The sequence below is a fragment of the Ictalurus furcatus genome, chromosome 12 (assembly GCF_023375685.1).
Source record: "Ictalurus furcatus strain D&B chromosome 12, Billie_1.0, whole genome shotgun sequence".
Lineage (NCBI taxonomy): Eukaryota > Metazoa > Chordata > Actinopteri > Siluriformes > Ictaluridae > Ictalurus > Ictalurus furcatus.
In genome coordinates, this window is record NC_071266.1 from 20,155,227 (window position 1) to 20,169,552 (window position 14,326).

The window sequence follows — 14,326 nt, forward strand, 5'->3', positions numbered from 1 at the left end:
TAAATTCCTCATCACCACAGTTTGTTCACTCTGAATCAATTAATCACCCAACATTTATTTCTATAGCACATTTAAAAACAGCACAAGTTGACCAAAGTCAACCAAACACCAACCGAAATTACAAAACACCAATGAACACCTTTGAATGTCTGTCTTTCATTTGTCTTTATATGTTTGCCCTATCAACAGTGAGGCTGGTGAGGAAAACTGGGACGCAGAAGGCTGCAAAACGCTCCCGTCACCCGCATTCCACACTAAATGTCTCTGCAGCAAGATTTCCACCTTTGCAATATTAGCAGAGAAAGCTAAAGACCCGGTGAGTGTCACTTTTTCATTTGCACCTAACACACCTTTAAGCCTCTGCATGGCCCAGCAACATGTATATCTCCAGAAAGGGTAGTACGGGTCTAGAACCTTTGTCTCTACATTTGTGTTGTATATTTCGGTGAATGTTATGTTGGTAATTATTATTTTTTTCCAAACTCTGTCTTTCTTCATCTCCTCCAGCCTTAAATGTCGTAATTTTAAGTAATAAAGTAGTTATTATGCTCTTTGGTTGTTATTATGCTGTCAAAGCTGCTGAAGGACTGTACAAATGCTGCTGTTGAGATCATCAGCATCAGGAAGTAAGCACGTGAGAGACAAATAGATTGTCTTTCAAGGAAGTGGAATGTATGTGGGTGTCACATGAGATGCTGATTTTAATGTGCACCTTTGTTGTACACACTTCACAGTTTGAATAAATTATGGCCTTCACATCTCACAGATGACATGTGTTTATTGAAAATGCCTTTATTGAGGGTCTTAGCATGCTTTATGCTAGTTTTGTTAACAGGAAGTTTTTAAAATTACATAATAATTGAAACAATTTCAGAAAAAATAATTCATTGTTACATTAATAATTACAAGCTGTTATGGATTTTTATTTGCACCTGTTATGGGTATTGTAGATATCGTGTTGTTTATTGGGCTCGCTAATCAGACCGAACATGTGTGCTGGATTTAATTTTTGTCTGTTTTTTTTTTTTTTTTTTTTTAGACTAAGAATACCAAAATGGCTTAATGTTTTGTGGAATTAATGTGTTTTTTAGTGATGGCGCTCATTTTAAGTCATCCATAAGATTAATACGGACCAGTATGCTAAAATGATTAGCAAGATTAGCAAGTCCTGAAAACGACCTGAGCTGTTTGCCCTTTATCTTTCCTGATTAATGTCTGTACGTTTTATTGTATTGACCATCTGCCATGTGATGGACCACCCACCATATGCTCTCTCTCTCTCTCTCTCTCTCTGATTTCCACTTTCTCTTCCACAAGTCACCAGTGGTGGTGGGTAAATGGGGTGGATGTTGAGACTGACCCACTTTTGTCTATTTTCTTTCTATCTATCTGAAAGCACCCCATTAGAATGAGTGATATGCACAGCAGGGGAAAGGGATGCTGGGAGATGGAAAATGGCTGCAAGGAGTGAGCAATGTGGGGGCGGAGATTGTAAATCCAGTAGCCGGTCATTGTCACACAGAAACTGAACCACACACAGCTGGCTAATGTCAATGCTGCTCCCGCTGATCTCAGCCAGAGAGACCACAACACACTGACTCAACCACACACACACACATACACACACACACACACACACACAGAGTAATACACATGTGTGCCCTATCATTGTTCTTGTCACAGGAATGTTTCCAGGAAGTCATAAAATTCAGGGCTGATTTTAGTACTTTTTTTTTTTAGCTCTTGCTCAAGGTTATGCACTTCCCTATGGATTAGGATGTATTGGGGCATAGTTAGTAGTACTCTATATCACTGATTGATCAAGAACAAGCTTCACAGAGTGAAGGCTTCATCTACACAATTATTGGTCATTTCCAGAATGCCATATTTATGCTTTTACCACACTAACATTTTCAGTCTGCTAGTTTCCTACAACATGAATGGTTTGACAACAAATTCGAATGGTTTCCACTAATGGAAACCATTAAAACCATTACCATTGCCATTATTGGTCTGTAATGGTATCCACTGGATATAACATGCCACCAATAGAAGACAACACATTTTTAGATTTAGATTTATCATAAAACTTGCCTCGGGTGTTTTCACTGTTAATATAAAACATTTTTAACTAGGCTAGTTTGGTGTTGCTAGAGACACATCTGAGCTAACACTGCATTGCCATGCAAAGTACATTATCTTTCCTTATGCTCTGCTCATATCATGTTCACATAAACTGGAATTCATATAGACATTTACACACCTTGTTTTCCTGCTCAGCATCAGAGGATGTTTCAGTTTCAACCCATTTACTGGTTTAACAAAAACAAAAATCGGTATATATCCATTTTTCCTCACACTGACTGTGAGCTAGCATTTGTCAGAATTGAGAGCTGTCAGCCAATAAGACATGAGTGTTTCCACATATTTTCCTGTAAGCCATGTCTGATTGGTCTCGCCTCCATTCACTGAAGATATAAAATTACAGGCGGTCTTCTTTTACTGACGTTCAGTAACGTAGTGACAAACCGCTCCAAGTGAAGAATTATTCATGGCTAAAGAAACTTTCTTTGGGGCAAAACATGATAAATTTTTAAAAATGCATTTAACTTCATATTGTTTTCTTAACAATAAATTTGTAATGCAAGTATTTTTATTGACATCAGTAAATGTAATCAAATTACATAAATTTAAAATGTAATGCGTTACATTACTGCGTTATCAGAAAAAGTCATTAGATTACAGTAACACATTACACCCATCTCTGGTCAGGCTAGTGTGAAAAAAAATGGTTGATGTGTGAATATGTGAGAGCGCTTTTCTGAGAGAGCACCGGGTTTAAAAAAGTTAGTTTAAGGTTAAAATCCTATCCGGGCAATAATGAACTTCAAACTCAACTTGCTCCATGTGTTCCATATTGCTGTATAGTGTTTTTGCTCTGCTCTAAAATGTCAGATTTGTCACGAAGTTTGCTTCACTTCTGTTACTGATCACAGATCTTGCCTGCAATGTGGTATAAACACAAACCAGGAACTCATTCAGGAGTCTTCTAGTTCTTGTCTAGGATGTTTCCAGAAGTGTTTACATTATCAAAAGTTTCTGAGACCTTTTCCTGAATGTCATCGACCACTTATGTGACAACATGTTGCTTTTCTGTAATAGTTAGCAATGTGGATGCTCCTGATGTTGGGAGCGTTGGAGCCTAAATACTGTAAAGTTTAAAAAAAAAAAAAAAGGCATGCTAATACAAAATCTAACACCTGTAGTCGAAATGTTATTTGTGCCACATCAGAGGAAAGTTGAATGCTGTTGACTGGAGGACTATACTAACTGTCCCTTTCTGCCTGATTCTAACACGTGCAGTTAGTCCAGTCAACAGTAAAGAGTGGAAGACCACTTAAATTAAAATTTCTGTACTCATAGGATGAGTGTACTAGTTTGTTAAACCCTAATACTGTACCATGAGTGTAATGTGGGGTATATATTGAAGAGGCTGGGTGTACAATAAGTGTATAAAATCATTGTGCTGTTTATTGAGGGAAAGCCAGAAATCATTGTCAAATATGGTCGAAACACAGGGAGGCAAAAATACACAGGAATAATCCATAACAGCAAACCAGTAGACAGCTGACGGTTGGAAACCAGGAAGTAATCGGCAACATTGAACCGGACACATAGAACACTGGACCTGTGGAAACACATCAGGACTTTTTCACCCAAAACAATGAAACATCAGGGCTTAAATATGACGCATTAGAACTCATAGAAACTAAATTCAGAGCATCCGGTTATTATCATTAACCACAGCAATGATGGGACGGGGCAGAGACAAGACACAACTTCAAATGTACATGATAATGTAAACAAGATAACTCATGGATGATGAAAACAAGCCATAAAAGGAACTTAAATCAAACATAATAAACACTGCTGGTCTATCTATCCAGACTAGACCTTTATGAATAACAAGTGTGGCTCACAAAGTGCATAATTAAGCTTTGGGATCTGTGGCCCAAAAGAAAGGCTGAAGTCAAGTTTAAGACAAGTCTAAGACCAGGACTAGCTAAGGTCGAGTGTTAAGGGGGTTGAGGAAAAGTCAAGACCTACTAAGTGAAAGCAAGGGATAACATTAGCTCGGTAGCCAATGTGTTTTTTCCCCCTCATGTGCAAGAAGCAACATTAACAATTACTTAATAATGATCAGCTACTCCATTTAATTTATTGACCAAAGAGACCACAGTCTTGTCCATTCGGTGAGACCACTGCTTTAGCTGAAAGTAAACAGAGAATAGTAGTTTTCAGGAGACACCTAAGGGATCATATACTCCCAATACACTTTTTCATTAAGCATCTCATATCTACTTTTTTAGCTGTAAGTTGAACTATGACACCTTTGAGGGTCTCCATGTCTGTATATTAACTGTCTGTATCTATATACAGTCTGTCCGTATGTGTGCCCAGTCGAGCTCAATGCCAACCCTCATTCAAGGAGAGAAATCTAGTGAGGTCTGCATGAGCTGTCTAGACATGAGTGATTACAATGTGTTTTTCTTGTATTATCCAGATCCACATCATTCTAGCTAGCTTCCACATGCTTCGATAGTACAGTAGATTAAAATGCAAACCTTTTTTGATCAGAAAATAACAGACTCTCAGAAGAGGAATTGGGTTAAAAATGGCTGCATTTATTTACTCTGACTTAAAATAGTTTATGTCAAGCAGGGATGTGTAGTGTATTGTTTTATTCAGTATGTTTTGATTAAACAGCTAAAATATTTGGTTTTGAAAAGTGGAGCCAGTATGTTAAGGGTGCACAGTTTAGCCGCAATTCAATAAATAGGAGATGGACAATTGAAGGTAAAATGTCTTTAATATAAATAGGTGATTTTTTTTTATTATTATTAATTTTGCTTAATTTTGTATTAGCTATAGCTTACTACACTGCAGCACTGATTTCTTGAATCGGATTAGGCTGAAGCTCTGACATTAGTTTTTGCTGCAAGGTAATCAGTAGGTTTTCCACCATGGTAGAGTAGTATTGTATGCATTATTCCCTCTAACAGCATGCCACATTGTGTTTTATTCCTCACTTAACAGTCCTTGGTCACTGGTGATAAGAGCTTTATTCGCTGTTTGCTTCTGTTTTGTTGACAGCCTGGATTGTTAGTTGACTTAATGACCTACTTTCCATTCATTTGACCTGCACATTTTGTGATAGCCCCTAGGGATTTTCTCTTTCTTGTTTGTGTTGTTACACACAGTATGTGAATATATTCCTGCAGTTTTTAATTTCAGTGTTGTAGGCCTATTTTTTAGCATGGAGGATTAAGTTATATGAGGTTATATCGGTGCTGTTATTGGGTTGTTTGGCAACAATGCATAGGTTTGTCCAGACCTATTTTTTTTTTTCTGAAGACAGAAAAATTGTAAATAGTTTGTGATTAACTTTATAGTAGCTGTCTATTTCTTATCAAAATAGCCAGTATACATATACATACTGTATGTAAATATATGTTCATATACAAATAAGCTTAAATGCTAAAAGGAAAATGAATAAGTTTTATCTATATGGGAACACTGTGCATTTATTAATTCATCACTCTTTTAGTAAAGCTATGTGCAAATGATTGTGTAAGCCAAACTACATTTTTCCGCCAGATTTAGAAAACTTTCTGAAAGTTTGGTGTTCTTCGTACTAGCATCCGTATGTTGATCATCCGTAAAGTGCAAAACACATTCTTGATACAGGTAATGTCATGTTACCAGTCTTTAAACATACTTTTCCCTCATAAGCACAGCAAGTGCTAAATCTCCTTGTCATCTGAGGCATTTGTTGTAAACATTATTTACAGACTGGCCCATACTCCATTTATATGGCATAATTGAAGGATTTTGTTTTATTTGTCCTAATTTATGGGTTTGTGTTGGCTTGTTTTTATTTCATTTTACATGTCATTAATTAATGGCAATAGTATAAAACAACAGGTTTTCACAAAATATTCTTGATGGCATTCTTAGTCCCAGACCTAGTCAACTAGTTTGTTTTTGATGTGTTTTTGATAGAGACTCCAAAGCACTTCTGTAAGTAACTCTGGATAAGGGACAATATATTCCATGTATACTGAAATGCAGTAATTCATGCAAATTATGATTTGAAGTCAATACAAATACATAAGTTTTTCCCAAAATGATGGGATATAAAATTTCTTGCGTTGATGGTCCTACAAATGATTTATGAATATATCTGTTCACATACACCTTGATAAATGAGCCCCATTGTTTGTTGAGACTGACAAACATATTGTGAAGTAAAAAAGTCTCGGAAAACCTACTGTGTTGCATGAAATAGATTTTTTTTTTTTCTGCCAACAATATACTTTGTCCTTTTTAAGAAAACAGAAATAAATTTTATGGAAATGTCATGGAAACCTTTTTTATTTACTTTACTTTATAATCTTGCATTGGCTCTCTCTCCACAAAAATCATGATGCATAAGAAGCCAGAGCTTTTCTTTGTAAGTGATCATGAGAACAATTGATATGTGATACCCACATACCCAACATACGGTCTTTGTCTAAACTCTCATCATACTAAGTTTCTAGTGTTAACAAATACCAGGTGATAAGCTAAGATGGAACCAATTAACCCGATGTCGCCTTGTTAGCAGATGTTAACACAATGTCGCCTTGTTCGCACGTCTTATTGTTATTCAGCTTTTATCAAAAGTGCTTTAGAAGTGGTTTTTTGAACACAACTTTAATCAGTTCACTTTATAATAAGATGCTGAAATGTCTGTCAAAATGTCTTGCAATGCCCTATACCATTACATCACCATCAAAAGAAAGAGACAGAGCTTTGTACACATGACAGTGAACTTACTCAAACACAGGGAATGGCAAGACTTTGCAATGAGTAAATGCCCATGAACAGTTTATGTATGTATTCTAAAACCAGGAAATGAATGTTCACACTAGTATTCCAGTGAGTGCAACCTCTGCTGTCTTCAGTCCTAACAGTGTTTAGTACGTGAATCCTTTTCCAGTATTTTGCCATGCACAACTACAATTGACAAACATTTGCAATTAAGAATTTGTCCAAATGATATGTTTGGTGTTCAGATGTGTGAGATGGAGAAATTCCAGAGCATATTGAGGAAAACAATGCCTATGTGAATGAATTGAGCAGTCTTAAAGAGGCAGAAATAAAACAATATGGCAGTGCAGCAAACTGCTGAGTCAGAGAAAGGGAGCTTTCAAAGCAAGTGTGGTCAGGAATGAAACACCACCACTGATTATATATATTGGAAACAGCACCACAGATATATTGGAATTTAAAGGGAGGTTCCAGTTGGGCAGATCAGCTGTTGAAGCCTGTGTTTCTGCTTTTGGATAATACAATTCCTAATGTTTATTTAATCACTTAAATTTTATAATAACTGACTAAAATGTGTCTTACTAAAATGCCTGAGTTATCAGAGAAAGTTATGCTTTGCATTGATCTATAGAATTGGTGGGATTTTGACAAGATCTAGGATATATAAAGTCATATGAAAAACTGTTCAAAACTGTTGGATTTTTTTACATGTTTGAACAAGCAAAGATTTGATCATCTTTGAAACAGTGCCTGTTAATTAAGTTGATACACTTTAACAAAACCACATATAAAATTAGCTTTTCAATAATTTATTCAACAGAAATATCAATAGATCTGATATTCTTCTGTGGAAAAAGTAAGTACACTTTTGGCCTCAGAAGCTAGTATTGCCCCTTTTAGCAGAAATATCTTCTTATAGGTGTTTTGCATAATTGTCCACCACGCTTGCTGGAATTTTTGACCATTCTTCCATGCAATATTCTTTAGTTGCAAGATGTTTGAGGGTTTTCTTGCATGTACTGCCTGTTTCAAATCCCCCTACAACATTTCATTGGGATTCAAATCCAGGCTTTGACTAGGCCATTCCATAACCCTCCATTTCTTCTTTTTGAGCCATTCCATGGTGGATTTGCTAGTGTGCTTAGGATTATTATCCTGTTGAAAGGTCCACTTTCAGTTTAAGTTCAACTTTTGTACAGATGGCCTGCACTCTTTGATATGATGCAGAATTCACAGTTGAATCAATGAATGCAAGCTGTCCAGTCCCTGAGGCAGCGAAGCAAACAATAATATTTCCACCACCGTGCTTCACAGTTGGTATGAGGTGCTTCTCCTGAAAAGCTGTCTTTGGTAAAACATGTCTGCTGTTGCTTTTCCATGTGGCTGATCTGTTTTTTTGTTAATTTAAATTGTGAAAATTACTATAACATGCGAATTTATGTCATTTGAGGACACATGATACAAAGTTGATAGAGTATATCAACTTTATTAATAGGCAATGTTTCAAAGAGGATCAAACGTTTGCTTGTCCAAATATGTCAAAAAACCAACAATTTCCGTAGGGTATATTTATTTTTCCACATGATTGTATATATAAGGGAGGCATGGTGGTTCAATTCCCGCCTCCGCCCTGTGTGCATGGAGTTTGCATGTTCTCCACGTACTTCAGGGGTTTCCACCGGGTACTCTGGTTTCTTCCCCAAGTCAAAAGACATTTTCTTAATTTAATCATTTGTTCATTTCGTTTCAGGAACTGCTTTATACTGGTCAGGGTTGTGTTAGAGCCAGAGCCTATCCTGGGAACACTAGGGACTAGGTGGGAATACACCCCTGTATGGGACACAAGTCCATCACAGCATACAATATGTTCTTAAATGACCAAAATTAATTTCAAGCTGGAACATACATGGCACCTCAAAACAGTGCCTGACGCAGCTTGCTGGCAGTCTAACATGTCTTACTGACCTAAACTGGAAGTTAACTTTCCCAGATGGTGCCTATCAATTACGCTTCTCTTCTATATCTCTAGCATTAAGTTCCCTGGCTGCTGCTGGAATGCCTGGTGACATTTGGAGATGGGCAATAAACAGCACCATTAGCGCCTAGTCATTTTCCTTCCATTAGCCACGCCATGTTCAGGTCAGTGCATCTCTATCGGTAATGTTCTCTTGACGCCAGCAAAGCACTCCATTCAACTGGAAAGACCTTTACCGTCGCACTGTGGAACGTTTTGTACAGATCCTACAAGCAATGAGAGGGAGAGTGCTACTACAACTCAGATTATTCTTTTTTTTCAGCTTCATCAAAGTGCTGAAACTTATAATACACTGTAATTAGAATAAAAACAGGTCTTTGGTATCGGTCACTTGAACAGCAGACTTCAAAAGAACTAATTCAGAAACTTATTTTGCTTCTAGTTTTAATACATCTTCATATAAATTGAAGGAGTGTGTTTGGAAACATTTTGAAATATGGGATATGAATGGAAATATGATTGAAATATCCCGAATGCATTGCATAAAGTTGTTTTATGTGATAGTGTTATGGTGTCATACTGCTGGCATAATTATCACAGTTTTGAATATACTGGTATTTTTGGTATGTTTCCTGCTTACATTTGCATTTTAAGAGACATTAAATGGAATGTATGTATGTATGTACAGTATGTATTTTCATAGCAAAAATTTAGTATGGAAAGTGGTTTCAGATAGCAGTGGGGTTTGGTTGAGAGTAGGGATGCACCGATACCACTTTTTTTCAGACCAAGTACAAGTACAAGTACTTAAATTTGGGTACTTGCCGATACCAAGTACCAATATGAATACTTCAGACTTTTTGGAATGTCCCATGTCTGAAGCATGTCATCAAATGCACCTGCTATGGCTTGGCCAGTGTGCGAACCCCTAAACTGTGTTGCTTGTAAAACGACTCTCTGGGGAGTAAAATCCTCATCAATCCACTGTGCTGTTAAAATTATAAGAGACATTGGGCTGACACTGCAAGTCCAAATATCAGTGGTGAAGCTGAAGGCCGAAATGTCCTGCAACAGGTTCCTGATGTGCTTTTTCACCAAGTCATGCAGCTTTGGTAATGCAGTATCTGTAACGTGGTGACGGCTGGGAATCTCATACATCGGCTCAAGTACACCAAGAAGACGACGAAATCTTGTATTATCTACAACGGACAATGGTTGGTCATCAAGAACAATGAACTGGGTAAGAGCTTCTGTTAGTTTTACTGCCCGTGGGTTGTCTCTGGACATTTTCTCTCGCTCCTCCAGCGTTTGCTGCAAAGTTGGTTGTTGCTGTTTCCCGCTGCTAGTGTTAGATTTATTTCTCTGTTTTATATTTTGTATAAGAGTTTTAAATGCTTTATTTTATTTTAAATGTTTATGTGCGATTAGGCAAATTTATGTTATGAGTCATTTATATTTCAGTATAATTGTGTTGAGTATGAGAAGTAGTGCTGTTGCGCTTGTGTGAGTGACGTACTGAGTTCATGTTGGGGTCGGGGGACATGCGCAAGGGGAGAGCGCGAAAAAGTTCATGTCAATGATCCATGAGGCAATGTAGCTCTGACAATAAAGTTAGTAAAAGCTTTATTTCTACGTGTGTATGCCTGCATTATTCGAACCTGTTTAGAGATTGGACCTTCGCGAGTTCTCCTTAACCCCTCTTACACTAGCATTAGCAAACTCTTTGCACTCTGTGTTATTTTTGTTCTTTAGATGTTTAATCAAATTGCTTGTGTTAAATGAGCTATTTTTACCCCTCCTCTTGACAGTTTAGCAGAGCATAGTTTGCAGTCTGCTCTACTTTTATCATCATCAATTACCTTAAAATATCTCCAAATTGCTGACATTGCTCCTCTTTCAATTACCTGCTCAACTGACGAGAGGTTAGGCTATGTCATGTTGTCATAAAGTGGTATCGGTGCGGTTGTATCGGGGTAGTTTTACAAGTACGAGTACGGGAGCACAGTATCGTGCCGACACCAGAGTATTGGTATCGGTATCGGTGCATCCCTAGTGGATAGCTTAATTTGTTCATTCATTCATTCATTCATTCATTCATTTTGAATATACCTATCTTGGCCATATTATTTTGTGAGACCTCAAAAATCTGGCTTTGACCATGGCTTTTTAGTATTTCTACCAAAAATATACTTTATTCATTCATTTATCTTCAGTAACCACTTTATCTTGGTCAGGTTCACGCTGAATCTGGAGCCCATACTGGCAACACCAAGAGAATTCACACCAAGTGGGACGCCAGTTCATCACAGGGCAACGCACATACACATCAACACACCCACTCAAACTTAGGCGCAATTTAGCATAGCCCATCTGCATGTTTGGACAAATATGGAAATATTTTCTTGCCTTGGAAAGTCTGGGCAGTCTGCCTGCAAAGATTAAAAAACAAAACAAAACAAAACAAAAAAAACTGTAGGTTAGCTGTTTGTAGCTAGCCAGCCTACTAATACCTAAAGGCATTTGCTACAGTATATTTGCAGTAGTTTTTCTTTGCCATCTAGGCAAGCAATTTTATGTATCTTTAATGATCACACAACCACATGAATTAAAAAAAAGTGGGGGAAAACGTGTGGGTGGCTATTTTTCAACGGGGAGGTTGGTGGTTCTGGCATTTCTTAGCATCCCGAATCAAATACAGTGTGTACCAGTGACCTAATGATACAACAGTTATGCCATCGGAACAATATTCACACCTTATTCACTGAACTGTGATATTTTACAATGTGTGGACACATATTGAGTTTGATTCTACAAGGGTATGCTATTAAAGATTATGTAAAATTGTTTGTGTTAGCAGGATAGCAATGGACTGCAGAAAGAGTGTAATGCAAAACTTTGAATTATGGAATAGCTGTGTGGAACAGAAGAACCATATTTCTGACAGCATGTACAGGCATCTTGACCCCACTGCTGAGAGAGTGCTGGATTAAGCTCTATGTTTAATAGAAACCAGGCAGGAGGGCAGGATTAAGCCACTGCTGTCAGGCCATTTAGTACGGATGGAGGCTTTGCCAAGTAATCTTGTTTATTTTCTGCATGGGCTGGCTAGTCGCATGCTATTTCACCAACTTTAGTAATCTCTTTTATTTAAAGCGTGCCAACTTCTATTTATTCTACAAAGGCTCTGATAATCTGAACATTTGCCATGCTAGCGACATGCCATCACTTCATCAGCTGCACAATAACACATGATAGGAGTTGTAAGCTGCGAGAGTATAGTGGCCATAAAAATTTTATGTGTATCTGTTTCTCTTGCCGCATAATGGCTTTGAGCATACATGATCAAGAAAGTCATCCAAGCAAAGACAAAGTCACATACACATATCAGCACTGAATTTGAGAAGTGTTATCTCCATAATACCAAAACAGATGAAAACACAAACATATTTGTGTCCTGCATCAGAGAACCAACCTGCCCTGCATGCTAAAAAGCTCTGAAGGACGAAGGCCATTTGGTATCTAGGGATCTGCACTGCTGACTAATCTCCCTCAGGCGTGTTGACAGATCTTTCATTCTGCGCTGCCGAATACACACACTGGCATACAACATGTGCACACACACACAATACACAGTAAAAGGCTAGTGTCACATAGCTGCCACATCTTTTGTTTTGTGTTGTTCTTCTAGCTTTTGAAATTTCTTGGCTCTGGGATATACAGGCATGTCAGATAATGTCATGTAAGTACAACACAACATCACAATGTACAACTGCTTGAAAGTGTGGTCTTCACTACCATGAGGATGGGATATGAATGCTGGAGATTTTGAACCTGAAATGAAGATCTACACGTGTTAAATATTTAATGGTATACTTTTAAGTGAGTTTATTTATCAGCATATGTATGTCTTCTACTTGTTACTGCGTGTCACCTGCTATTTCAGCATTTCACATACATAGGGTATAATTCAGTAGAAAATGTGGGGTGGACATGTATAAGGACCTGTTAACCCTTAAGCACATACCTCGGGTCGTTGGCAACCCGGGACATTATCCAGTACCCTCCCCCGCATTAATTTTTTCACATTAGACCCCCACCTTCTTAGTATTCCTCAATGTATGGATTATCAACAATATAGCAAGAAAAAAAAAAAATTGCCAAATAATATCTGTTTTATAATTGATTTATTATAAAAAGTTTATAGGGTTACTACTGACCCGAGGTATGCAATAATGTAAGTATATTTTTTCTGTGCAACAATATTGAATTTATCACAGCTTAATAATTGCAATTCACGTTTATTCCAAGGTGGGAATGTTTGGTAAACAATGGTGATATAATGGGTCAATCATAATGACCCCAGACATAAAACAAATGTTCTCACCGATTTACTGCAGAATAAGTTTCTAATCAGATATTTTAGCGTCATATGACGGTGGAAATGATGATGAAGCTGTCAGCAAACAAAATATTGATTTTGATGATTATGAACATGATAGTAGTCTACTGAGAGTAACGTATCGAATGATCCAAATCCCAAATATGAGTCAGATGCTGAATTTACTGGACACAGTGGATAATATTACTTGATATTGTTTTAGCCTTGAAAATTATACATTATAAAATGACTTTAATGATGGAAATATTAAATATTTTAATGATTTTAATTTTGTCATGGTGACTGAAACGATTGAATGAAAATACTACAATACATTCACTATTTTAGCTCGTGAATTATAAGTGTGTAATTGTAATGGTGTATATATATATATTTTTATCTGTTTAATGACAAATAAAATGTCAAATATAATTAAATATGTTGTATTTTATTATTTTGTAATTGTTAATAAAATATTAGGACAGTTTTATACTATTTACTTTAGAGATCCATGCATGTTTGATAAACTCTGGGTCGCTAACAACGCGTATATGTAATAATGATTGGCGAAATATGTACAGTATGCAATTAAGGGTTAAAGCATTTTGCTTTACTGTTATTACTTTGGAAATTAATACCCCTTCGAGTTTGGTTGCCAGTTAGTATTTTTGCATTGTAAATAAACTGATAAACTTGTGCAAATTCACAGTGCAGTTTCAGCCTGTTAAAGCAGCTCATAATATTTATTCTCTCATTTTCTGTCCACTTTGCACCTTTAGCAGAGTATATATAAATGGTCTCCCTCTCTTTCAAGGAAAAGATTCAGCAGGAAAAGGGTCCACATAATGTCATTTGTCACATTTAACATGGATTATTTGTGGCCTTTGCTGAACCAAGACCAATAGTACCCACAACAGTCCTAAGTAAAACCAAGTCCTAAGTAAAACATAGAATGGTATGAAGTAAGAGGCTGAGGCTGATTTCATTATAACCCATGCTGTCAATCCACACAGCTCATCAGTTATGACAGTTATGTCAGGTGATTACACTTGGATAACTGCAGTCAAGATTTTTTGTGTTTTGGGGCTAATTTATTTAAG

At 37.0% G+C, this 14,326-nt stretch overlaps 1 protein-coding gene across 9 annotated transcripts in view; it reads left to right on the forward strand.

Annotated features, from left to right (window-relative positions):
* adgrb2 (adhesion G protein-coupled receptor B2) overlaps positions 1-14,326 on the forward strand; it is a 458,554-nt gene that overhangs the window by 317,896 nt on the left and 126,332 nt on the right. For all 9 annotated transcript variants that reach the window (XM_053638192.1, XM_053638184.1, XM_053638186.1 and 6 more), the window contains one exon: positions 190-316. In XM_053638192.1, the coding sequence (XP_053494167.1) occupies positions 190-316 (127 nt within the window). The remainder of the gene's footprint in view (positions 1-189; positions 317-14,326) is intronic.